This window comes from Polyodon spathula, chromosome 4 (genome assembly GCF_017654505.1).
Source record: "Polyodon spathula isolate WHYD16114869_AA chromosome 4, ASM1765450v1, whole genome shotgun sequence".
Lineage (NCBI taxonomy): Eukaryota > Metazoa > Chordata > Actinopteri > Acipenseriformes > Polyodontidae > Polyodon > Polyodon spathula.
The window spans coordinates 72,246,178-72,271,861 of record NC_054537.1 but is presented as its reverse complement, the minus strand read 5'-3'; the positions used below and the strand labels follow the sequence as shown (position 1 = coordinate 72,271,861).

Here is a 25,684-nt window from a genome sequence, read left to right as displayed (position 1 = left end):
GATTAGGTATTGACCACCATGTGTCAGTATAGTACATTTATGTAGTAATCATGTTATCCTGACAGACAACCTACATGCGTACAGACACAATTACAGCAACAAGGCATTGCAAGTTACACACGCTCACATATGTGACAGCTTGCTCACAAATGTAACAAAGCTATCTGTTTATTTCTTCAAAAGCGTCCTGTGCACATTATAGATCCCGATAGTTGGCTTACATAAAGATTTTGATGTGGTAACATAAGTTTCCTCCATCCTTGAACTCTGCCTGATACTACCAATTTACAGGCCAATCAGACATACATCTGCTACAAACCTGCAGAAATAAGTGGATAGTACAAACACATCCAAAGAACTGTTATGGTTTAAGAAGCAAAACTAAAATAAAAGTGTACTTGTTTTACAAATGGTGATTTTGTTAAATATGTTTTTGTTAATCATCAGTAGAACTAAACAGCAAATGTTTTGGCATTGTATGCAGCATTAGCATTAAATATTTGCAATAAATATGTATTTTTGTTATTTGTTATATTATAAGGATAGCTTCCAATTTTATGTTAAGGTAAATCCACAAGTTACTATGAGTTCCTGCAACAAGAATTCTGTCCACCATAACTGGTGATAAACAGAAACAATACGAAAAAGACATGTTCTGTAATGTTTTTTTTTTTTTCCTAAGGTGTGTTGTTTAGAAATAACACTCTATATATTGTATCTATATAAGGTGGATTTAACATTTTAAGCTATAAAACTTTTTAATATCCCAATTGTACAGTTTGAAAAAGCTGTGGCTAGTATCCTGGACAAGTTCCTGTTCATGTCAACAATGATGCTGTTCAGAAGTGATCAGTCCCCCCAAAATCCTTTTTTATATTAGGGGATCTGTCTTGTTTGAAATCACTCAGTATCCCTCGTAAACAGAAAACATAAGTAACATCTGCCAGTAATGGCACATTGTCCCCTCTTATTGTACCATGTCTTGGATTTTGTCGTTATTTTCTCTTTAACATTAAATATTTCACACAATGTGCAATGCTGTAATAGTTTCCCACAGTTTATTAAAAAATAAAGCAATAATTCCTCTCTAAGATTTAACAGAACAGACTAGTTTATGAAGCGAGAGCTCATAAAAAGACTTTACAAGGAAGAATTGCTGATGAGAAAGTCACTTTGATATTGCAGTTCACCTAAAGATTCTAAGATATAGCAAGAAGTGGGTTTTGTTTAGACTAGTCTTAAAAGGATTATTTCTGGCAAAGGAAATCCTGATCAACAGGACTAAACACAATGATTATCTTGCTCCAGTGAATGCCTCTTTTCTTACCCATGCCAGAAATGCGGAGACTGGAATCTAAATGGCAAAGTGCAAGGATGCAGTGATAATTACTCTGTGTGTTTTTTAATATGCGTGTTAAACTTCAGTAAGTGTATGTGAACAACTTAACAGTATTAAAGTGATCATTTTATTTAACGTGTTTTGTATCTTTAACTTATGACCAAAAGAAAACAGCTCATACAGCATTGGCTCTTTCAGGTAAGGTATAATCTTGTAAGATGTCCAAGCAAATGTTAAAAAGGAAGCAGGTTTAAAATACATATGTGATTTGTGAGGTTGGTGGACAGGAAGTATAACCCTTATATGTGTCAAAAACAAAAACATTTTATTTCAGTATGATTTGTTCTATACTAATTTTGTTAGCAGCCAACATTTGACAGAGCAGCGTCTGAGACTCGGATACAATGCAGACAAACGCTGTCTAGCAGCCACTTTTGAGATATTTGGTCTGAAATGTCTTCATTGTACACAAATATTTCTACATATCAGTATGTTCATGCAATTGGTTTGTGAAATCCTTACCCGTAGGATTTGATTAGAACAAAAGCTGTAAAATGTGTGGTATTTTTTTTACCATGCCACAGCAGAGAGTTAGGCTTGCAAATAGAGTAATGACAAAAAAGCTTATGAAGGTGACAAAGTAGTCGCTAAAGAGCTACAGTGCAATATACAGGGCAAAGCTAAGCTGCCCCCATGTGTAAAGAGAAACAAGCACAACTAAAAGCACTTTGACTTAGATGTCTTCACATGCTCACAGATTTCATATGAACCTTTTAAGGATCAGACCTCTTGCGCTTGCTTTGCGAAGGCCTTGTTTGGTCGTTTGACTGTGCTTCATGATTTCAAAGAAATCTTGTGTGCCAAATCCTCTTGCTGTTTACTAATCCATAGAGCATGTGGAGATCAGTGGTCGTAAATTGAACATCTGTAGTATTACAGTACACAGTATTAGAACCAGCTCTGAGTGCATCACTCTGTTTAGCTTTGAGGTCTGCAGCACTCGTGTGATCAGAGGAGAAGGTGACCTCTTTTGTGTGTGCCAAGCATACAGCGTGACCTCATGGCATACGAGGCAAATGACAGCTATAAGTATTTGATAAAAAAAAAAAAAAAAAACGTATTTACTGCCTTGGAAACAAAAATAGCCTGTAGCAATGAAAAATCCCAGTTTATCCCCCTTTATGGTTGAATTGGAAATAATGAGAATGTAAAGCCTTCATTGAATGTGTTACAAGCTTCTTTCATCAAACGTTTTCTTTGGACTGCCCTTTACACGATAATAGAAAAGGATTGTCGGGTCTTTTTTGTACGTCCTCAAAGCAATTGTTAACAGAGGTTACTGCTTCAGAAAGCAAATGAACATAAGACATTTTTATTGTAAGGTGTACTATCTGTTTTAGGACAGTGAATATGTGTGTATGGTGGAGAAGACCAAGACCAAGGCTTGTTTACACATTGCATCTGCTGTTATAATGCATAAACAGATTTTTAGAATTTAGTAAAGCAAAATTCCACCTTAAGGACAAGGTTCTATCTAGTGCTTGTATCTAGTCAGTTATAAGCAGAGCAGAGTCAGTAACTTCACAGTCAAAAATCTGAACATTCAACTTCATTGACATGAATGGATTTGTAGTACAGAAATATTTAATACAAATTTTTTGTAAAATTTGAGCTTCGCTCTCATGGTCTGTAACGTCATCCGAACCAACAGATGTTAACAATTCTTATTTTTTTACTAAAATTACTGTGTACAAAGCTTAAAGGTTCATGTCATATGATAACTGCTCAAATGCAGCATTGTGAATGTGGCATTTGTCAGTGAACTTCAATTCTGTTCATTTTTTAAATTGGATGGGTATGGGTTATAGACAAGAGTAATAGAAACTACCCAGTGACTTATGTAAACAATTGTGATTTGATTTAAAAATAAATTTGAAGCAATAGGTTGCACACAACAAGCTGTAAAAACAATCTTATAATAACTAGAGGTGTCCACCAAAGTAGTTAGAAATGCCTCCCAGGTTTTGTTCAGTCATCGTATTTGTATTTTCTCAACTACTACATTTCAAAGAGAAAGACAAAACTTTAATACAGACTGTTAAAGTGTACCTTTTGACTTCTGAAAGGGCATTAGTTTGTATTCTGATAGCTGGTACAGTCATTAATCAAGATTATGGCCATTTAAGAGGATTAATCTGAGCAGTTCAGTGACAGGTGGTATGTATTCACAAGAACTTTTACTTAAAGGAGCAGAGCTGCATGTGTTTTTTAAAAGAAAGGGTTTACACATTTAGGATCATTTAACAGGGTGTTGTTACATATGTGGGTTGTGACTGAATAATACTGAGGCACACAGAACATTGGGTGTTGACACAGGCACGCAGATTGCTGCCACTAGGGTACCAACAATGGTATTCCTAGTGTCACATTTAATAAAGAAAACAAAACAAAGCTAAAAATAAACGTTTGTCACACAAGACGAATGCTTGTCCCACTAAAAGGAACATCTCCCTCCAGGAACCTACTATACTACGCACGCACTATACACTGTTTGGGATCAACATCCCTTAAACTGACTTACTTCTGGGCTCCTGAAGTCCAGTATTCTCACGGTGACTCCTGCCTCTTCAAACGGCCTTGGTTGGTCAATGCCTTCACGAGCACCATCTTGGAGTGGAATGGTTTTGCGTAGTAGTTTTCTCCATGGAGCGGACACTCAACTCCTCAGTGTCAACACAGCAAGCTTTGTGTAGCATGACAGTGCAGTCGCCTCAAGTTTTGGTGTAGACACTTTTTGAGCTGCACGCAGCCTTCTCTGAGCACGCCCCCCCAGCCAATCCGGACCTCCCCATGAGCTCAGCACCGGGCGAGCCTAACTGCTCAATTGGTTTCCTAGCAACATGTCTCCTATGCTGTGTCCTAGTTGCACACATTTGCACAGGAACCAGTGACAGAGCATAATTACCTTTTATTATTATTATTATAATTATTATTTTAGTTTATTTAGCAGACGCCTTTATCCAAGACGACTTGCAGAGACTACAGTGTGTGAACTGTGCATCAGCTGCAGAGTCACTTACGAAAGGCAGAGCACAAAGAGTTTAAGTGACTTGCTCAGGGTCACACAGTTAGTCAGTGAGTGAGCTGAGATTTGAACCGGGACCTCATGGTTACAAGCCCTTTTCTTTAACCACTGGACCACACAGCCTCCTACCTCATCAGGATATACTGAAAATATTAGTTCTATAGTAGATTCCTGTAAAATGTTGTAAGGAGTTGCATATCACTAATGTAGACAGTGAGCCACTGGAAATAGTTTTGCTGATCAAAAGCAAAGATGTAGGGAAGCATGGCAGCAGGTCCACATCAGACGGAGGCTGCAGTTGCTATCAGGTATGATCTCAGAGGAGGTGTACCATAGTTTTGTACTCTTCCCAGAACTAAAACAACTTTGACTTACTGCTACACTGCTTCTTGAACATCTGCAACAGCCGCATAACTGGATTTTGCTAGCTTGTAAAATTGTTGACTGCAACACGTTGGAAAGCAAAATGTGCCGTTTCTATATGCTGTAAATGCTTCATCATACTAATGACCAGTGACCTGATCCTTAACAGCTTCCTGGACATCTTGTTAATCACAGCATTTGCAGAATGACTGCGAGGACAACCACTCCATGCCTCGGTTTTATACATTTCCTTTTAGAAGACTGGCAGCAGTGTTTTCTTCATAAACACCTGATTCAACCAGAAGATCTTCCCAACCAAGAAAACTCTAACATCTTGCCTGTGACACATACGAATGTGTAGGTTATGTACATGCCTTCTTGTGGCCTTGCAGTACATTTCATCATCCAGTGTCAGCACTTTGTTCTTCTGACTTAGAAGCTTCATCGTCTTTTTTCACACTGCACAAAATTGTATAAACTGAAAATTATCATTTTAAATGCAGTAAGATGAGTAATAAACTGACTCCATTGTGATTTAGCAGTTGGTTCAAACAATTTCACAACGATGCTGGATTGTAAATAAATATATGTTTGTTTTCTTTTTGGTCGACCCGCTGGCGTTTTGTGCGATGATGTAATATTATCGAATATATATATTATATATATAGATATATATATATATAATATATTATATATTACAATTTTACACAAAGTACATTTTACATTTTGATTTCAAACAAACTTACTAATGGTAAAAAAAAACAGAGATCCCAATGTTGTGTGGCTGACTCAGTCTTGTCTTCAGAACTTTTGAAATTTTATTTGATGCTTCCAGAGTTCTATAGAATTCTGTGCCACTGCTCATATACAGCATGTCATTTTCCCGCAGTTTACATGTATTTTCTAGTGTGACATATTGAATAGCAATAACCAATGTTTTTAATGGTAAAATTTTGCAATTTGAGTTGAAGTTAAGATTTGGCACAAGTTATATTTGAAGGATACAAGAATTTCTGTTAGAACACAGATATACACTGAGTGTACAAAACATTAGGAACACCTGCACTTTACATGAAATAGACTGGTGAGGTGAATCCAGGTCAAAGCTATGATTCCCTTATTGATGTAACCTGTTAAATCCACTTCAATCAGTGTAGGTGAAGGGGAGACAGGTTAAAGAAGGATTTTTAGACCTTGACACAATTGAGACATGGATTGTATATGTGTGCCATTCAGTGGGTAAATGGGCAAGACAAAGATTTAAGTGCCTTTGAACGGGGTATGGTAGTAGGTGCCAGGCACGTCGGTTTGAGTGTTTCAGAACTGCAACGCTGTTCAACAGTTCAACAGTTTCCTGTGTGTATCAAGGATGGTCCACCACCCAAAGGACATCCAGCCAACAGCAGGCCAGTGGTCAAAAATGGCTCATTGATGAAAGAGGCCAAAGGAATTGTGCAGAGCAACAGACGGGCAACAGTTAGTCAACTGACAGTCCTGTACAACATTGATGCCGAAAGACCCATAAAAGAATGCACAACTCATCGTACCTTGACACGAATGGGGTGTGGCAGCCGATGACCTAACAGAGTTCCACTTCTTTCAGCAAAACACAAGAAACTGCAGTTGCAGTGGGCTAAGGAATGAAAACACTGGACACTGGAGGATTGGAAAAACAGTGCTTGGTCTGATGAATCCCGGTTCCTGCTGTTTCACACTGATGGGAGGACTAGAGTAAGGAGATGAGTACGTGCATCCATCATGCCGCGTGTCAACATTGCAGGTTGGAGGTGGTGGTGTGATGGTGTGCGATGTGTTTTCATGGCACACATTGGGCCCCTTGATAAAAGTGGTGCAATGTTTGAATGCCACAGGATATCTGAACATCATTGTCAATCAGGTGCATCTCGTCATGGCAACAGTGTATCCATCTGCTAATGGATTTTTTCAGCAGGATAATGCCCCATGCCACAAGGCTAGGATTGTCCAGGAATGGTTCCACGAACATGACAGTGAATTCAGCTTACTGCAGTGGCCTGCCCAGTCACCAGATCTCAATCCAATTGAGCATCTGTGGGATGAGATGGAACAAGCTATTCAGAGTAGAGATCCACTACCAGCCAACTTGACACAACTGTGGGAAGCATTGGAGTCAGCATGGGCCAGCATCCCTGTGGAAGATTTTCAACACATGTAGAGTCGATGCCCCGACAAATTGAGGTTTTTCTGAAGACAAAAGGGGGTGCAACTCAATATTAGGAAGGTGTTCCCAATGTTTTGTACACTCAGTGTAAATTGTTATTCTAATATATCTTCTACCTATAAATATATTGAAAAACATGTTGTGTAATATAAAAGAGGAGGCACAAAAGCTTTCCATAGATGTATAACTTGCAAGGGTTTGAGACTGAATGCAATGATACCACTGCTGTGTTAATCCAATTTGTAAAACTCTGTTTTTATTTTACACCTCAGAAGGATGTATTAGGACCTTGCCTGTTCCAAAAACACAGAAGAAATTATCTCTAGCATGGGGTTGAGGTTCATCACCATATTTGTTACTTGGATGATAGTTTATTATCAATATAACAAAAACACCATTTGGAAAAAAAGTCAACCAGCAATAACCTCTTGAGAGCTTGTAAACAACAACCACAAAAAACAACTACACAAAAAAAAACAGACCCCTTTATGTTTGTGTTTACATTGCAGTTTTAATGTTCCCTGCTTTATCTGTCTGTTAGATTGGGAGTATGGTTCAGAAAGGTTCAATATATTCAGAGTTCAGAGAACAAAATGACCCAATCTAAAACCCGCAACCAAGATTCTTGTATTTATCCGGCCAGGATGAAGGAAAAGGGTAATCCCCTTTGTAGCTCAGCCAACACACTCAGTTTGCCAAAAGCTACAGTGGAATGTGTGGTCTGGGTGTACAACAGTTTGGATCGGTCCAAGATTCAGTATGGGAGGCCTGTAACATTAATAATTCTGAAAGTTGCTTAGACCAAAGCTGTAACTATGACAAAGGAAATGTAAAATACCTAGCAGGCAGATTTGTGAGTGCCCATTGTCTGTCATCATTGTTTTAACAAGTGTTTCATTTTTTTGTTCATTTGTTAAACAAAAGACAGTCTGAATTTTGTCAAACTTATGGTGACAAGCCAAACTATTTAAGTATCATTAAGACTTTATTGAGAAACAACTCAAAATATTACAAAAAAAAACAAAAAAAAACTTTTTAAACAAATGGAATACAGTAGTTGCTGGAAACCGTATGTTGTTACAATTTGGTTTTTGTGGTAAGAAACTATACAAGGAAACAGAAAATGTAGTTGTGATTTGATTATAATACATGTGAAACCATAGCATAGCCATCAGCAGACCACACCATGATCGCCAATGGCAACATAATGAACTGGAACATATAATACACTAGTACAGGCACCGCGGTTATGCAATGTGTGTTGCTTTATGATACAATTGTTACAGCAGTGGTACCATTCAGGTTCATTCTAACATTACTCCTGAGCACATAACCACTGAAGAGCCGTATTATAAAGCTAGAGCTGAGGCATGAGTGTTGTGACTCAAACCTTTCTGCTCACATTGCTCAGTTTCTAACTTAATGTCTGGGGGAAAGATTAGCCACTAGGTCACAGAAGAGGTCGCCAAGACACATTTAGGTCACATGGAGCGTGATAAGAGAAGCGAACAGGCTGTTGTGGAGGGACTGTGTCCTTAAGACTATAGTGAAGGGCTCCCGAGTGGCACATCAAGTACAGGCACTCTGCACAGATGTGCCATATAACCTCGAGATCGCAAGTTCAAATCCAGGCTATGTCACTGCCAACCGTGACCGGGAGTTCCTAGGGGGTGGCGCTCAATTGGCCGATCGCCGCCTGGGGGAAGGGAGGGCTAGGTCGGCCAGGTCGGCCAGGGTGTCATCGGCTTACCGCGCACCAGCGACCCCTGTGGTCTGCCCGGGTGCCTGCGGGCTTCGCTGTAAGTTGCCCAGAGCTGCATTGTCCTCCGACGCTGTAGTTCTTGGGTGGCTGCATGGTGAGTCTGCAGTGTGTGAAGATGCGGGCGGCTGACGGCACACGCTTCAGAGGACAGCATGTGTTCATCTTCGCCCCTCCCGAGTCAGCGCAAGGGTGGTAGCGGTGAGCTGAGCCCAAAAATAATTGGACATTACTAAATTGTGGAGAAAATAATAAAAATAAAATTAGTGACGACTAAATAAAAAAAAAAAGAGAGACCACAGTTAAGTGATTGAGACCAAAGGAAGCGCACAGTGTTTGGAAAATAATTGGCTTTGTACTTTTAAAACACAGGTTTTTATACCCGGTCTGTTCCATTTATCAACAAGTGCATGGCCAAATGCAAATTTTGTGAAAAAAAATAAAACAAATTGAACAGTGTAAAATTAGCAAGGAATCGCTCAGAATAATAATTTTCCTGCTCCTAGCAGTTGTTTGTTATTTTAATACAATTAAAACTGTTTTATTGCTTTCAGAAAACGTACCTTTGTCCCTGAACTGATTGCTAAAGAAGGGCCTGGCATTTCATATATTTAACATTAACAAAAACTCAAGTGGACCTCATTTTGTCACTAATCATGATATTGTGAACCCTATTAATACAAAAACACAGTACAGGAATATCAGATTTCTCAGGTAATAAAGTGAGTTCAGTACATGCCAAACAAAGGGCACTCATTAAAAGACTATGCAACACGAGTACACTGAAAAAATTTAAGTAAAAGTTAGTGTGATGTCATCTTTGTCTGCTCATGAATGCAGCTTAGAGCTCTGGGGTCATGGTAGAATCCAAACAGGAAAGCAATGATTAGCTTATCCAAATGCATGCAGCAGGAGAAAGGCAAATGAAGATGACAGATTATCTCTCAGTGAAAGGGGGGAAAAAGTGTCTGTCTAGACTGTTTGCTTTGCTAATACAAAGCTGTGAATGAGTGAGCACTGAGCGAGTTTCTGTTAACACAGGGTAGCTTTATAGACTGCCGTGACAGAGGCTTAGAGACTGGGAGGATTTATCAGGTTCCTGTTCCCCCTGCGCTCCTCATCTAAAGCGACACGTACTGTCATTTTGTTGGTTAATGAGATCTTTTTTTATCAGTCTACAGAAACGGAAAATTGGATCACACAGTGATTTGCATTTTATGAAATAGTTTAGTATGGAAATGTGTCTTTCAGAAAGGGAGTATTTGCATGAAAATGGTTTTCAAGTTTTGGGGTTTTTTTTGTAGTAGTATATATAAAAATAGAATGGCATAAGTATGGGATTAACTGCCACCTCATTAAAGACATGAGTTTCTGCTATAAGTTAATACATCATCTGTAGGGTGTCTCTTTTATAAGATATATGTCATCTATTGCAGTTTTGGGCGAGAGGTTCTGTCTACTCAAACTGCAAAATAATTTCAGTTGTAATAAGAGACACCCTACACATAACCTATAAACTTATTATCAATAACAAAAAGTGAAGCTTGTACTCAGGAACTACTATTACACAGTACAGTAATACAATGACATCTATCCATAAGATGTACTGACATTTTGACAAATCCTTAACAGTGATTGGTTGATTTCTCATATGTGATTTAAAATGGATTAACGGTACCAGGAAGCGTAAATCTATGGCCATGTCTCCAAGGGATCTTTTTGTTAGTTTTGTTTTGTAAAGCGCTGGTGTGCTGACAATTAGGCTTTCTATTGTGTGATGTTCAGTTTTTAAACAAGCAGACATTTCTTGAAAGAGTGGAGAAGCAAGGATGTGCAGAATGAGTAGTTCTAGTGCTTTCCACTGACACTGGCACTTGAACTTGAGGCTTTCGAGTGTGGGGGGATTACATCTCAAAAGCCCTCCCTTTCACATACACTATTGCCAACTGTTTGTCCAAGATAGTCACCAGAATGCAGTAGAACAGATAACAGCCCATACATATAAGGCATATAGCTTGACAGTATGTGCTAAGACTCACTTTGACCTTGTGCAACAAAAGTCAATTATAGGAGTCTCTCTAAATAGGCACATTGAGAACGACGTTCAGTGGAAACATTTGTCAAATAATGTATTGGTAGATGTACTACATATTCTACCACTGTGTGTTAAATAGTTATGGATGGAAGTCTAAATTGAGCTTTTTCTACTACACTAAGTTTTGTATCACCAATTGGTTCAAATGACAATACTGCTGAATTACATCATGGCAGTCCATTGTTGGTGCACACTAAACAGACCCATTCAGAAATTAGATTCTCCAGAACCCACTTGCTCTCAAGGACAGTATTTGAAGCTTAATACATTGCTCAGTATATGTATAATTATTCTGCTGCAAATAATAAAGTTGTTAGAATCTTTAATTGACAACCCTAACTATACTCTGTGACACAGATTGAAAACTATGGGATAATGAGTTAATCTGTCAAATAAAAAAACATGTAATTTAATTAAATAATCAGAAAAATTGTGCACAACTATTATTTTAATTGTGTGTATGTATGTATGTATGTATATATATATATATATATACGGCTATATATATATATATATATATATATTCCTAATAACTCCTACGTTGATGTACTGTGCATCCTAAATAATTATTTCTTATTTTAGGCAGAAGAAGCTCTTACTACCATTCTGTACATAAGTCAACATGTATTCAGTCACAGTCACGTATTTGAATGAGCAACTCGTTGTTACTCCCTGAAAATCCGCTTGGCGAACCGTACGGTCAGGTCAACAACTAAAATAAATTATCCCCCCCCCCCCCCCCCCCCCCCCCCCAGCGGATCACAGAGAATGTCTCTTACTTTTTAGGTCATGTTCTATATATATGTGTGTGCAATGGCACAGTCACATAAACCAGGACTGGTGTTTATGTGGTTACAACGGCAACAGCTGCTGGCCATAGGAATAGGCCTGCTTAATTTCATTCTCTGCTTATTCTCCTAACATTCAGTTAGCGGTACAGTGTGGTGCCTAATTGCTGCGCACATTTCCCTGAAAAATGCTGCTTTTTCGTGGTAATTATCTGTCACTTATAGCCATGTGCTGGGTGGGAACAGATCTAATTTATCTGTTGCCTATTACTTTGCATATCCTTCGGGTTCTGTAGGACTAGCTTATTATGCTGATTTAACCAAGGATATCTGTATGAGTTTAAGTCATTATCCAGTGAATTGTAGGCAAGACATGAATTATAATGAAGCCAGAAACGTCATTAGAACTTTTTTTTTTGGGGGGGGGGGGGGGGGGGGGTGGGCTTGTGAAATACATGTGTTTTAGAAACCACAGCTCTACACAAATGTTACATTTATACATAACCAAGTTAAGGATTATTTTAAGATATTTGTATTGGAAGTGCAACTCCTTAACTAATAATAAGATGTTTTGAGAAAGAGTACAGCAAGATCTAACCAGTAGTTATATATTTATTACATTTTAAGAGAAAGTAAATAATTACAAATATAATAATCTAATCTAATATTACTGTGCTTAAAAAATTGGTTGGCAAGTTAATCATAGAATGGTTTTAAAGTTCCAAGCTGTGTTGTTCTGGTGACATCTCTGCAAAGGTTGGAACACTTGTTAACCAATGAGATTGCTCCCTTTATTCTTGCCATTTTAGAACTGTCTATAATTGACCTGATATTTTGTTAAGTGCCCTCCCCATGCTCTATTATCTTGCAAGTAATAAACACTGTGTTGGACATTAAGGTGTAATAATATTGCTTTAACAAATTGCACTTAATTATCACAAATAGGAACAATTTGCAACCCATTTAAAATACTTGAAAAAGCAGTAAAAGATGCATCGCCCCATTGTTGGACTGCATGTGTTTCTAATATTCGTTATACATTATACAGTTTACAAAGTTTATGCACAGAATATAGTAACAACAAGCTGAAGTGTACAATTAAGAGCCAATACACCATTCTGCCAGGCATCTGTTTTTGGTAAGTTACCTTGGTGTCAGAAAGTAATAAAACCTTTTTTTATTTTCTCCAACTGAAAATACATTTGCATTTCAACTGATTAGTAAGATCTTTGGGCACATCTGTGAGCATTTTTTTACACGACTCGTATCAACTGTGCACCTTCTTAAATGACAGGACATTTTTGAAGGGCAATGGAGTGCCTTTTGACAATGCATTGGTTCAGTTTCTCTGACTTAAACTAAAGAGTTAAATCAGTATAAAACCAGCAATAGTGGTTGAATCAGTATGAAACCAGCAATACCCTTATAAGAGTTTACCACAGTATATTTGCATAGTAATTTAGCTTTTCCTAATTTCCATAATATGCAATAACCATAGTTTACCATATGATTCAAGGTGTTTTTGTTATTATATTATTATAAGGTGTTCTATGTTATTATTAAGTAATTTAGCAGACACTTCTATCCTAACTGACTTACAGAGACTAAGGGCTGAACTATGCATCAACAACTGCTGCAGAGTCGCTGACAATAGGACCTCAGTTTTACGTCTCATCCAAAGGATGGAGCACAAGGAGGTTAAGTGACTTGCACAGGGTCACACGCAGTGAGTCAGTGGCTGAGCGGGGATCTGAACCGGGTAACTCCTGGTACCATGCCCTTTTCTTTAACCAGCGGACCACCAAGCCTGTCTGGGCTTTATGATGCTTATGTATGCTTTTCTATGATGTTTCTGTGGTTTATTAAATAGTTTTATTCTTAGAAATTAGCCTTTGCACTTGCTTTAAAATTGTAATTCTTAAAGTTGGTAAAAGCAGAGTTGAACTAAAACTAGAGTGCTCAAGTTCAGTCAAACTGATCTTAAACAGTGGCACTTTGTGGAAGGGTGGTGGGTAATTCACTGACACAGGAGGTGAATTTGGCAACACCGCACAGGTGCCCAGTTTTATTTCAGGGTGCTATTTTCTTTTTAATCCCGCAGATGGCGCTGTGGGTCCATGGTCTGATTTACCAGCGATGGTAAACAGAACCACGGGCATACCAAGCGATGGTACACAATACCGGCGCCCTTGCAGGTGCTTCAAAACAATAGTTCAAAACAGAAGGCACAAAGAAACAGGGAAAATAAAACAGTAGCAAAACTACAAAGAAAAGGTGCTGCACTTTGCAGCGATATCCCGGTCGCTGCTGCCCGTGCGACCCAGATCACCGTCCTACGCTGACGGCTAACTAGCCTGCACTGATATACTACTCAGGGGTCTGCCCAAGGGTTCCCCGCCCTCAATGTCTCGCTCTGAACCTCCGTTTCTTTTTCTCCCACTGGTTCTCGGTCATGGACCAGCGCTTCCGCACTCTCGGCGCGTTTAACAGGGCAGACCTGAGGAAACAGCAGAGCGTTATTTTATAGGACCAACAATCTCCCAAGACTCACCTCTCAGCCATTCAGAGAGGGGGAAAGTCCACACACCCACTTTCCCACCTCCCCGTGTCACTGCCATGACTCACAGGTGGTTGTTGGGCGACTGCCGCCCTCTTCCTGCAACCCGTGAACACGACAGCAGAGTCAGCAAAGATCTCTCCCTGCTACACACTTGTTTAGATTTTTTTCAAGATTTATTTGTCCTTGCTACAAAGACAAAATGCTTTACCAGCTTGGATTCAGAAACACATAAAACAAATTATAAACTTAAAGACCACCAGTGGTGGGATGTAGTAGGTGCAATAAGTCTACACAAAGTCCTGGATTTAAGTGCAACACAGTTTGTTTTATTGGTGACACACTCGTATTTACAAAGTTCAGAACCCTATTTACACTGCCACGTGACCCATCTTGTCTGCTCAGTTTTCCCTTCCAGGTCCCAGAATCATGCCCCGGCAGCACTCCGAACTCTCTTGGTTCTCCACTCCTAGCAACTTTTAATCCCCCTGGGAAGGCAAGTGGCAATTGTAAGGCACCTGTGGTTTGTTTACTTTTGGCTCTGCTCCACCTTGCTCCCGCACCGAACTCTCCCGACTGAACAACCCACTCAGCTGCTAAAACCTATTAACTAGCATGAAACTCAGTATATGTGTATACCCGACCTCACTCTATGCCTATTGTATGCGCCGTCTTGGTGAGGTCACACCTGTTGGTCAGTCTGGCGCGTCCGTCTGTTGAGAGGCTAGTTTCTCCACCCTCCATCTTCCTTCACCCTGGTACACACCCCCCCCCCCCCCCCCCCCCAGTGGCACCATAGTGACACATACGTTCCTCTCCCTGCCCCCCTCTAGAAGAAATCACCTAGCCAATGTTCATCCTGAATGAGTAAGGTTGCATAGAGAGGTACCAACGAGTCAATTGGGCATTGATGTCCTTCATTGTGTTTAACCACTTGAGTGGGTGTGATCTGTCACCAGGGTGAAGGTTCATCCCAGAAGATAGTAGCGAAGGACATGCATTGCCCACTTAATCGCCAGGCACTCTTTTTCAATCACCTAATAGTTCTACTCCCAGTGTAGCAGTTTCCTGCTGATGTATATAACAGGATGTTCTATTCCCTCTATTTCCTGGGACAGCACCACCCCCAGGCCGATTTCCGAAGCGTTCGTCTTTAAGATAAAAGGCTCAGGAAACACTGGACTTAATTAGTGCAAGGGACCATCTCAGACACTTTTTTGGCATATCAAAGGCATACCTTTTCTGGGACATTTTTCTTGGTTAGGTCAGTGAGGGGAAATGCTGTAGAGGCAAAGTCCGAAATGAGTCGTATATAATAATTTGTTAGTCCTAACAATGACTGTACGCAATCTTATTTAAGAGTAATGGATCTGACCTAACTGACAAGTTAGCCTTTCTTGCTAAATTGAGAAATAGTTCTTCTGCACATAGTTGCTATCCCTCCATTTCTGATTTATAGTAAGCATCAAACCCTGGAATACAGTCTAACGGGAGGGTTTCTTTATCCAAACTACAAACATGTTGTGGGTCTAAAATCCTCACTGCTTTCAGAAACTTGTGAGCTGGTTAAATAAAATGTGGTTTTATTCTGCATTGATTAGGGTTGTGGTAACTCATCAATTTTTCAAAAATGGAAGGTTTTAACAACACATTATTTGTTTATTCTGCCATCTGTGCTGTCACTGCCACTGTTATGCCAGTGTTCGGCATGTATTTATTAATTCTGCAACTTTATTGTATGTTTAATGAATTCTAACATTATAGCTTTCAAAATAAGTTATAGCCATCAGTGTTCAGCACACCAGGTGGATACTGCTGCATGCAATCTCTCGAAGACATGCTTTTTGAGTTTGTTGGTGCATCTTTTTGTTCTAAAACAGCAAGTCATGACTTAAGCTTTTTCTTTAAATGCATCAGTTTCTAAAATGGCAATAATTGTCCCTCGTAATTAGGGGGTGTTTTCTAATTAGCTAGATTGTAATGGGTGGTTGATTACTTAATTATTCTTTTGATCACTTTAGCTGGAGTGGTTACATGGAGATCTTGAGGTTTAGGACTGAATTGCAGGTTAGTCATGTCATTCTAATTCTCCTGTGACTTGCATAGGGTCCTATTTATGACCAATTACACATTTAAATGACTTGTGAAATTTACAGTATTTTGTAATACAATACTTTGGGAAATGTGCATCTACTTGGTTATAATTATTTGGATCTGTCAAGCTATATGGCTTTATGATACCGAACTAGTCATAGGAGTATATTTCATTCATAGATTTCTTTCTGGTCTTTTTTCTCTGTGGTGATGTATACAAAGCTGCAGTCAATATTTAAGCTGAGAATGTATTTTCATACCATTCATATCCATGAGGCTTACAAACTAAGAGAGAAGTGTGCTTTGATTTTCCTTATAAGGCTAATGCAGATTGCTTTGTAACATGCTGGTACATACTGTAGAAGTATCAGTTTTTTCAAAGGGCTTGGGGTGGGATTTGGAAACCTGGATGGAAAATGGCCATTGCTGGATAGTTTGAAACCTTTCCAAGAAATGCAAGGCTTTTTTCCCATGAGGAAAGAAATTTATTTGGTACTAGGCGGTGCCTTGAAAGGGTAAACTTAAAATTAGGATAAAAATAAAATAAAGTTTTCATTGTTTTTCAAGATTAAAATTTGTAGATTTTATTTTTCACTTTGACATTATGTACTTTTTTGTGTTGATCAGTGTCAAAAACTCCTAATTAAATCCATTTTGATTTCATGTTGTAACACAATAAAATGTCCAACGGGGGTGAATACTTTTGAGAGCCACTGTATAGCGTTTAAAGCAATCGCATATATAGCGTTTAAACCAATCTCATATATAGCGTTTAAAGCAATCTTGCCATGCAATTTAATTTTTTTTTTTAACTTTAAACTTGCAGGCAGATCTGGCAACACTCCTAAGACCAATTTCAGTGAAGATCCAGGAAATCCAGAACTTCAGGGAGAAAAACCGTGGAAGTAAGATGTTCAACCATCTGTCAGCCGTTAGCGAGAGTATTCCTGCCCTCGGATGGATAGCCGTGGTAGGAGTCATCGCTTATTTAAATATATGTGTGTGTGTGTGTGTGTGTGTGTTTGCAAGCGCATTTTGGTTTATTTTACATTTAACCAATATGTTTGTTTTTTTTTTGGCTCCCCTCTTGTTCCCCCTATTCGGTTCCCTAATTGCCTCAGGCACCCAAGCCAGGTCCTTATGTCAAGGAGATGAACGACGCGGCCACCTTTTATACTAACAGGGTCTTAAAGGATTACAAAGACAAGTAAGTCTGTCTTTTTTTTTTTTTTTTTATTAAAACTTAAGAATGAAATCTTTGGCTTGCCAGATGAGATGAGACAGAAAACCTGATTGAAAACCTGATAAAATTTACAATTCAATCCTGACTTAGAATTCAATTGAGTAACTAATTTACAAAAATTAATGAGGGTGGTGGGGATTGTGTGTTGTGTATATATATATATATATATATATATATATATATATATATATATATATATATATATATATATATATATATGTTAATGCATTCAGGAATATTGACTATATTGTCTTAATATGTGTACACAACAAGACAAAAATCTGTTAATACATGAATTAAGTAATTAATTACAGGCCAAACATGATTTACATGCAACCCTTACCAAAGGATCTTCAAAGGCAATGAAATGGTTCTGGACGAAGGGTACATTTTACACAAGGGTGTGGATCATTGCTGGAATGGTTCCACAGTAATACGATTATAAAAAACCAATATTATCGTGGTATGAACCAATACACAGTGGTACAATAATCCATTGCCGTACCATCCGAGGATATCAGTAACATTGTACCACAAATCAGTTGTGTTGCTATTGTTAGCAATGCTCTTGTTAGTAATGCTGTGGTCTCAGTTGTGTTGCTCTTGTTAGTAATGCTGTGGTCTCAGTTGTGTTGCTCTTGTTAGTAATGCTGTGGTCTCAGTTGTGTTGCTCTTGTTAGTAATGCTGTGGTCTCAGTTGTGGTGTAATTGTTAGTAATGCTGTGGTCTCAGTTGTGTTGCTCTTGTTAGTAATGCTGTGGTCTCAGTTGTGTTGCTCTTGTTAGTAATGCTGTGGTCTCAGTTGTGGTGTAATTGTTAGTAATGCTGTGGTCTCAGTTGTGGTGTAATTGTTAGTAATGCTGTGGTCTCAGTTGTGTTGCTCTTGTTAGTAATGCTGTGGTCTCAGTTGTGGTGTAATTGTTAGTAATGCTGTGGTCTCAGTTGTGGTGTAATTGTTAGTAATGCTGTGGTCTCAGTTGTGGTGTAATTGTTAGTAATGCTGTGGTCTCAGTTGTGGTGTAATTGTTAGTAATGCTGTGGTCTCAGTTGTGGTGTAATTGTTAGTAATGCTGTGGTCTCAGTTGTGTTGCTCTTGTTAGTAATGCTGTGGTCTCAGTTGTGTTGCTCTTGTTAGTAATGCTGTGGTCTCAGTTGTGGTGTAATTGTTAGTAATGCTGTGGTCTCAGTTGTGGTGTAATTGTTAGTAATGCTGTGGTCTCAGTTGTGGTGTATTTGTTAGTAATGCTGTGGCCTGTTTAAGGTTTTGTCAGGGTATCTTCAGGTTCATACACTACACTGTTATAATAGCAGCATCCCGATGATAGTGCTTGAACTTTTCTAGTTAAATATTGACCATTTATAATCAGTGTTGCTTCAAGAAGTCCTACATGCACATGCATATTGTACCTAGTTTCTTGCTGGTTTAGTAAAGTGTACTACTCTGTGAGAAAAAGCTTCACCACCCCCAATGTGATCTGAGTAAAAGGGTTTGGTTTGCTGTGCTACTTATCTTGGAGGCATTGCATTGATCACTGAAGTCATTTAGTGAAGAGATAATTATGCAGTGGAAATTAACTTGGTTTAATAAGAGGTCGAATAATAGGTAGATCACAAGCATGTAATGAAGTATATACTACAGACTTACCAAAGGGGAAAGCAAACTCAATTGTTCAGCCCAACATTGCAGGACCATATTATTTTACAAGAGGCTTCTGGTATGCTTGTTAGGGATTCTGACAGAAGGATTATCATAGAGTTTAGCTTCATCATGCAGGCCCACCTGCTAAATCAATTCAGTGTGCAAAAAGCTGGAATTAGTGCTTTTCCGGCATTTAAAAGTTTTTTTTTTTTTTCTAAAAGCAGATCGTATTCAGGTTAATTAACATCAAGCCTCACCACGCAGTCTCAAATTTGCACCAGTTTCTCGCAGCATTGTATAGCTACAGTAACCATGTTATAATTATGCAGTTTACAATACCAAGCATCAATTGTTTTGAGTCCATCCTCTGTGACCCAGAGGTCTCTTGGTGTTGTCCTATATACCCCTCTCTCTACATAGCCTTGTGCATAGACGTTCATTGGGGCAAGTGTTCATTGTATTTTCTTGTAAAAAATGTTCTAAATGTAAATGTAAACATATTATCACCAGTACAGTAATAAAAAAAATAAAAAAACACTGAAAACTGGATTATGAGATTTGAGTTTATATTCCTGCTTGCATTACTCAAAAATGGATTGAATTTGCTGAGCTGAATATACATTTTTATCTTGATACAGCGACAAGCGGCATGTAGACTGGGTGAGATCATACCTGCAAATCTGGACAGAATTGCAGGCCTACATCAAAGAGCACCACACCACTGGACTCGTCTGGAGTAAGAGCGTGAGTACTTCTCTTTAAGCAGCTTCACTTGAACATTTGAGCTTCCCAGCCTCACTAGCACTCTCCTATGAATTGGCTGTGTTGCTGTAGCTTCCCAGCCTCACTAGCACTCTCCTATGAATTGGCTGTGTTGCTGTAGCTTCCCAGCCTCACTAGCACTCTCCTATGAATTGGCTGTGTTGCTGTAGCTTCCCAGCCTCACTAGCACTCTCCTATGAATTGGCTGTGTTGCTGTAGCTTCCCAGCCTCACTAGCACTCTCCTATGAATTGACTGTGTTGCTGTAGCTTCCCAGCCTCACTAGCACTCTCCTATGAATTGGCTGTGTTGCTGTAGCTTCCCAGCCTCACTAGCACTCTCCTATGAATTGGCTGTGTTGCTGTAGCTTCCCAGCCTCACTAGCAGTCTCACGTGAATTAGCTGTGTTACTGTAGCTTGACGATTATAGAAGATTGTGCTATGGCCACACTCCAAAATGGACGCTCTGGGAACGTACTTATAAACAAATGTTGGGATAAATGTCCCAAGATGTTTAACTGCAACAATCTGGAAGTTGTTAAAATTACTAAAAATAGTAGTAGGCCGGGGGCTCCCGAGTGGTGCATCCGGTAAAGGCACTCTGCGTGGAGTGCAGGATGTGCCCTATAGCCTGGAGGACGCCAGTTCAAGTCAAGGCTATTCCACTTCCGACCATGGACGGGAGTTCCCAAGGAGCAGCTGACAATTGGCCAAGTGCCACCCAGGGTGGGAGAGCTTAGGTCGGCCAGGGTTTACTGGGCTCACCATGCACCAGCGACCCCTGTAGACTGGCTGGGCGCCTGCATGCCTGCCTGTAAGTTGCCCAGAGTTGCATGGTCCCCCGACACTGTAGCTCTGAGGTGGCAGAGTGAAAAGAAGCAGACAGCTGACGGCACACGTTACAGAGGACACATGTCCATCTTCGTCCCTCCCAAGTCAGCGCGGGGGTGGCAGCAGTAGTAGTAGGTCTAAGTTCCCTTTGCAACATATTTAAAGTTCATTAGAATGTGAGTTTTGACTAGTTCGGCTTAAGTTTTATTGTTCTATCTGTGCTTCAGTTTATTACACTGTTCATGTAGTTTAGAGTTATCAGATTTCCAGAGCTTTCTTCAACTTTTCAACTCGACTCGGAAGCTGTTAAAATAACACTATATAATAACAGAATCATAATTTAAAAACTAAACATCGCGTGTATTTATTGCAGATTATAAAAAGTAATTGTTTCTTTCTATTGTCATCTAATCAAAACACGTTAAATGTACAAAAAGCCAGATTAGAAAAAATAGGTCAGCTATTACCATTTAAACATGTGATATACACATAATCTGAATTATTAAACAAACAATCCATACGATTATGTATTTTATTTTTGAATGTCACTAATGCAAATCTAATAAATTACTCTGCTGGTAACTTACTGAGCACCCTGATACAGTTTTGTTCTCATTTCTATATTTATCATAGAAGTCACTGAATTAGATTTATCTGTTATAATTATTTTTTTGTAGCTTTGTGTAAATGATTGGGGCCATTGTTGGTATTTCTAAACAGCAAACAGCTATTATGCCTAAGGCAAGTCACGTGTTTGCTATCTGAGAAAAGGCAAGTACAGTCACAAACATGTGCTTGAGAATGGTGTTCTCTCATGTTGCTAATGTAAAACAAGCCATCGACCCCTTTGCCATCAGACCAACATTCTCTACTCAAGCAGTCCAGTCTAAGTCTGGTTTTCAAAGGTAAAGGTAGCACTTACATTAAAAAAAAAAAAAAGATTCGCCAGGATTCAATAAAAGGAAAAAAATATGGCAATAGACAAGTTCATTTCTGCAAAAATCTCCTATAATGGTTCCATTAAAGGTGAAATGAGTTCCGTAGTAAATGTTTAATTTTTGGACGTCACTTACAAGCAAAATTACCATCTTACAGACCATTGTCCTTTAGTGAGAATGTATGCATCTTTAAAATAACTCAATTATGAGATTATGTTGTGTATATTATTTGTCAGTGCTTGATATGAGATACTTGCATCTCAAGTACCAACACAAGCTGCTAAACCAGACGTATTCAGTGGCTGGCAGTAACCGATAAAGATGCAGACAGCTGCTCAAGCCCTATCCTGCCCTAGCCAGCAGTCACCATCAAGCAGTGGTGTTTCAGGAACCAAACAGAGGGGGGGCGGGGGGGGCGGTTAAGCCACAAAGCTGCATGTATTGCTCAGGGAATGGTGTGTTATCAATTTTTGCCACAGGTAAATGTTTTCGATAATGTCTCTGTTGCATTATATACTGGTACAGTAGTCTCCGGCTAAGAGAACACCCCTTGGGAAGCAAGCGAAGTGTTCTCTAAGACGGAGTTAACCACAGACACAATATGAATCAATAAATAATGCACAAACATCAACATGAAATTATCAGAATACATAACAGAAAAGCAATAGGCTAGTGTATATTGATAACCTATAATAAACTAAATTAACACAGCACCCCTACACACGTTAAAAAAAAAAAGCAACAGCAGCTCTAAATTAATTATGAATACATGTACAGGAGCAATATTCAAGACACGCACCAAATTCTTTAACAGAATGGTGAAGCAACTCACCAGAATGGGAAACACCAAATTGCTAGGTGACTTGCGTGGCTGATTCAGGTTTTTTTTCAAGAGTTCAAACAATTTCCAGCTTTTTGTAGCAGGAGTGACAGTGGCGTGTTTCACCGTTTGTTTACATGCCATTTTGTAGCAGTGGGGTGCATTCATTGAAATCAGAATAGACAACGAGGCAATGATAAATTAAAAGATTAAATAAACCAATCAGTGTTTCTCAAGACACTCTCACAGTGACATGTCCAGTTCGAAAAGATTGAATAAACTATTTTAATTTAAGTTTGATGATGAGTTACAAAATAGCACTGTTATCAGTTGTCAACAAGTTGCTGTCTCTGCCAAAAAGCTGTTTGCATTTCATCTGGTTGAACAGAGCTCAGCAGGAGCTCTTCATTCTTATGTGTTTTAACATTGTAATGGCAGCTGCATGGGTACAGCTGTTTTTGCCAAAAAAACATTTGACATATGTTCAGGAGGGTCTCTGGTGTCACTAAACTGCACTGCTTGTGTTAAACAGTCTGTGAACAGCTGGCCACCATTCAATGTGTTGCAGAAGGCTAGAGTCCTTACCATGCTTTAACAAGTCATATATGGAAGGAAAGGCTAACTTTTGGATTTTAAAGAAAATTGTGATTTTCAAAATGTTTTTTTTGGAGGCTTGCCAATACAGCTCCAACCCCACCACTACCTATCCATTGGTTTGAACAAATTATTCAAATTCAGAGCTAGAATTTGCCCTGAAGTTTTTTCTCCCCCGACCCTACGAATTTGATTTTAGCTGTATCTTCCTTAAAGAGGAGGTTTCTGTAAATCAGGCATTGGTTGACCTTTTACCACTGTCAAAGTCTCACCTTGGGGTCTATTCAGTTGATCTAAACTGAGAAACTGATCTGTGTGCCGGAATGTATATTTGAACCATGGCTATGAATAAATTAAACATCTAATAGTGCATGTCTGCCTCTTTAGTGAATTGCTGTTTTAAACAAACATTAAAAGCAGCAGGGAGAGTTGGCTTTGGCTATTTCAAGGATGGCATTATTAAGATCTTCTACAATTAAATAGACCACATAATGTAAAATAACTTGATCAATATACTGTATTTTCCCTAAGAGAACTGTTGCCACAATCTTTAAATAAATTACTACAGTTTGAGGAGATCACGGGAGGTTATACTGTAATGTACATCAATAACTGTGTTTAACTTTTTTTCTTTAGAATAAGCTACAGTAGTACTACCCAGAAAAGTCAGAGATGCCATAAACTGCCTGAGAGACATACAGTTTCCCATCACTGTTACATGACAACCAAGCAACGTCTCACGGACCATAGCTAAAGTATATAAATAAACACATTAGTCACATTTATAGATCTCAGATACTATCGTCTTGAAAGCAAAACACATTATGCAGAAATGTATTTTGATCCAAATATATTTGGAATAAAAACAAGGGCAGCTATTTCAAGATTTAATTACTTCAACATGTTCTTCCTGATGTCATAGTGCATCAGCGTGATCCAACCCACGTCAGCAACTGAGGCCTTGTATGCTGAGAGTGACCCATCTTGTTTTGGACCCTGAAACACCTGATAATGCAGTTGAAGCACAGGCAGAGATTCCCAGAAAGAAGTCATTTAAAGTTCTGAACTAGCTGTCCCTGTGTGTTCCCACAAACCCTAGAATCCGAGATGCACTAGAAAGCATGATTAATGGAATCAATCTCTTAGCTTTGTGAACTTTAACCACAGCTTTTGATAAATTAACAAAGTATACAAATGAAAGTCATACAAATCATTATTTCAATAAACCATGCACAGGATATATTACGCAGGCACCAGTTTACCAGATTCTGCCTGTACAATAAAAACGCAGCACTTAAAACAGAATAATATGTCAGTTTCATCTGTTTGTCTCCCTGCCACTAGTAAGCAGCCCTTCAGCAACCTTATGTTCACTAGATTCAATCCCAGGGTGGTCCTTAACTTTTAAAAAACAGCACATGACAAGCTCCTGTGATTTTTTTTATTTTATTTTAACAGTAATTTAAACACTATGGGGTAGGTGTACTAAGATGTGCCAGTCGCAGCACAAACATACCACAGTTTGCATTTTCGTTGTGACACTTAGCAAAGTATGCATCGTGTCATATGTACTAAGAGAAAATATGTTGATGAAAAGAGCTGCAATATACTAATTTAAATATTTGTTGCGTCTTCTTAGTGAGATCTCTAGAATTGCGAGACTTGTGCAACATCGTTCAGATAAATAGCGTGAGTTGAGCTGGTTTGCTGCAGCAGAATACATCGCACACATCAATTCTACGATAGAGTGATGCTACAAATTCACAACATAGGAACACGTAAGGCCTAATAGTACATAGAGCCCGAAGTCTGTGTGATTCTGGTGTTGTGTTAATTATTGGTTGCTTTGACGCCCATTAATTTATCCGACTTTTTACATATCCGACCTTACTCTGGTCCCACTGCAGTCGGATACGCAACGGATTACTGTCTATAGTTTGCATCGAGGGACAAAAAGCCTTGACACGGTACAGTTCTAAATATCTCTTGAGAATCAATGTAGTTTTCTTTTTACATACTGTATATTTTTATTTGGTATGCTGTATAACAATTTCACAATGCTTGGGAATCATTTCTGTAAAAAATGGTGTATTAGGTAACAAGGTTAATACAGGATTGGAGTCCAATGCAATGTGATACCTTGTGCTGTATAATTGATAGGGCTTCTGCTCCAACTGACGTTGTGAAGAAATATTCCCTGCTGAGAAGAGCGTGGTTATAGAGCCTTACCTCCAAAAAGCAGTGAGATCTGTTCCTTAGCAGAAGATATATGTCATCATTAAACTGGTGTGGTAAAGACAGGTGGTTTTGAGATACTCCAGTCAATGATACTTTTTACAGAAATACCTGAATAAAAGGTGTTTATCACTACATCACCCACCTGCTCAGAAATAAGAGGGACTTATCTAGATGGGTTTCCTTTTTATTGTGATTATTTAAAAAGGATGTAGGCATGAGGTTTAATGTTTTGCCAAGTATGGTGAGTTTAAAACAATAATTTAAAAACAATAAATTGTACAAATTACTAAGTAAATGTATTAGCATACTTAATATCCTCTATTTTGAAGCAGGTGCAAAG

At 38.8% G+C, this 25,684-nt stretch overlaps 1 protein-coding gene across 2 annotated transcripts in view; it reads left to right on the top strand.

Annotated features, from left to right (window-relative positions):
- The window catches only part of cap2 (cyclase associated actin cytoskeleton regulatory protein 2), a 66,300-nt gene that overhangs the window by 31,262 nt on the left and 9,354 nt on the right, over positions 1-25,684 (top strand). For both annotated transcript variants that reach the window (XM_041248523.1, XM_041248522.1), the window contains exons 5-7: positions 17,107-17,250; positions 17,402-17,487; positions 19,801-19,906. In XM_041248523.1, coding sequence (XP_041104457.1) covers positions 17,107-17,250; positions 17,402-17,487; positions 19,801-19,906 — 336 coding nt within the window. The remainder of the gene's footprint in view (positions 1-17,106; positions 17,251-17,401; positions 17,488-19,800; positions 19,907-25,684) is intronic.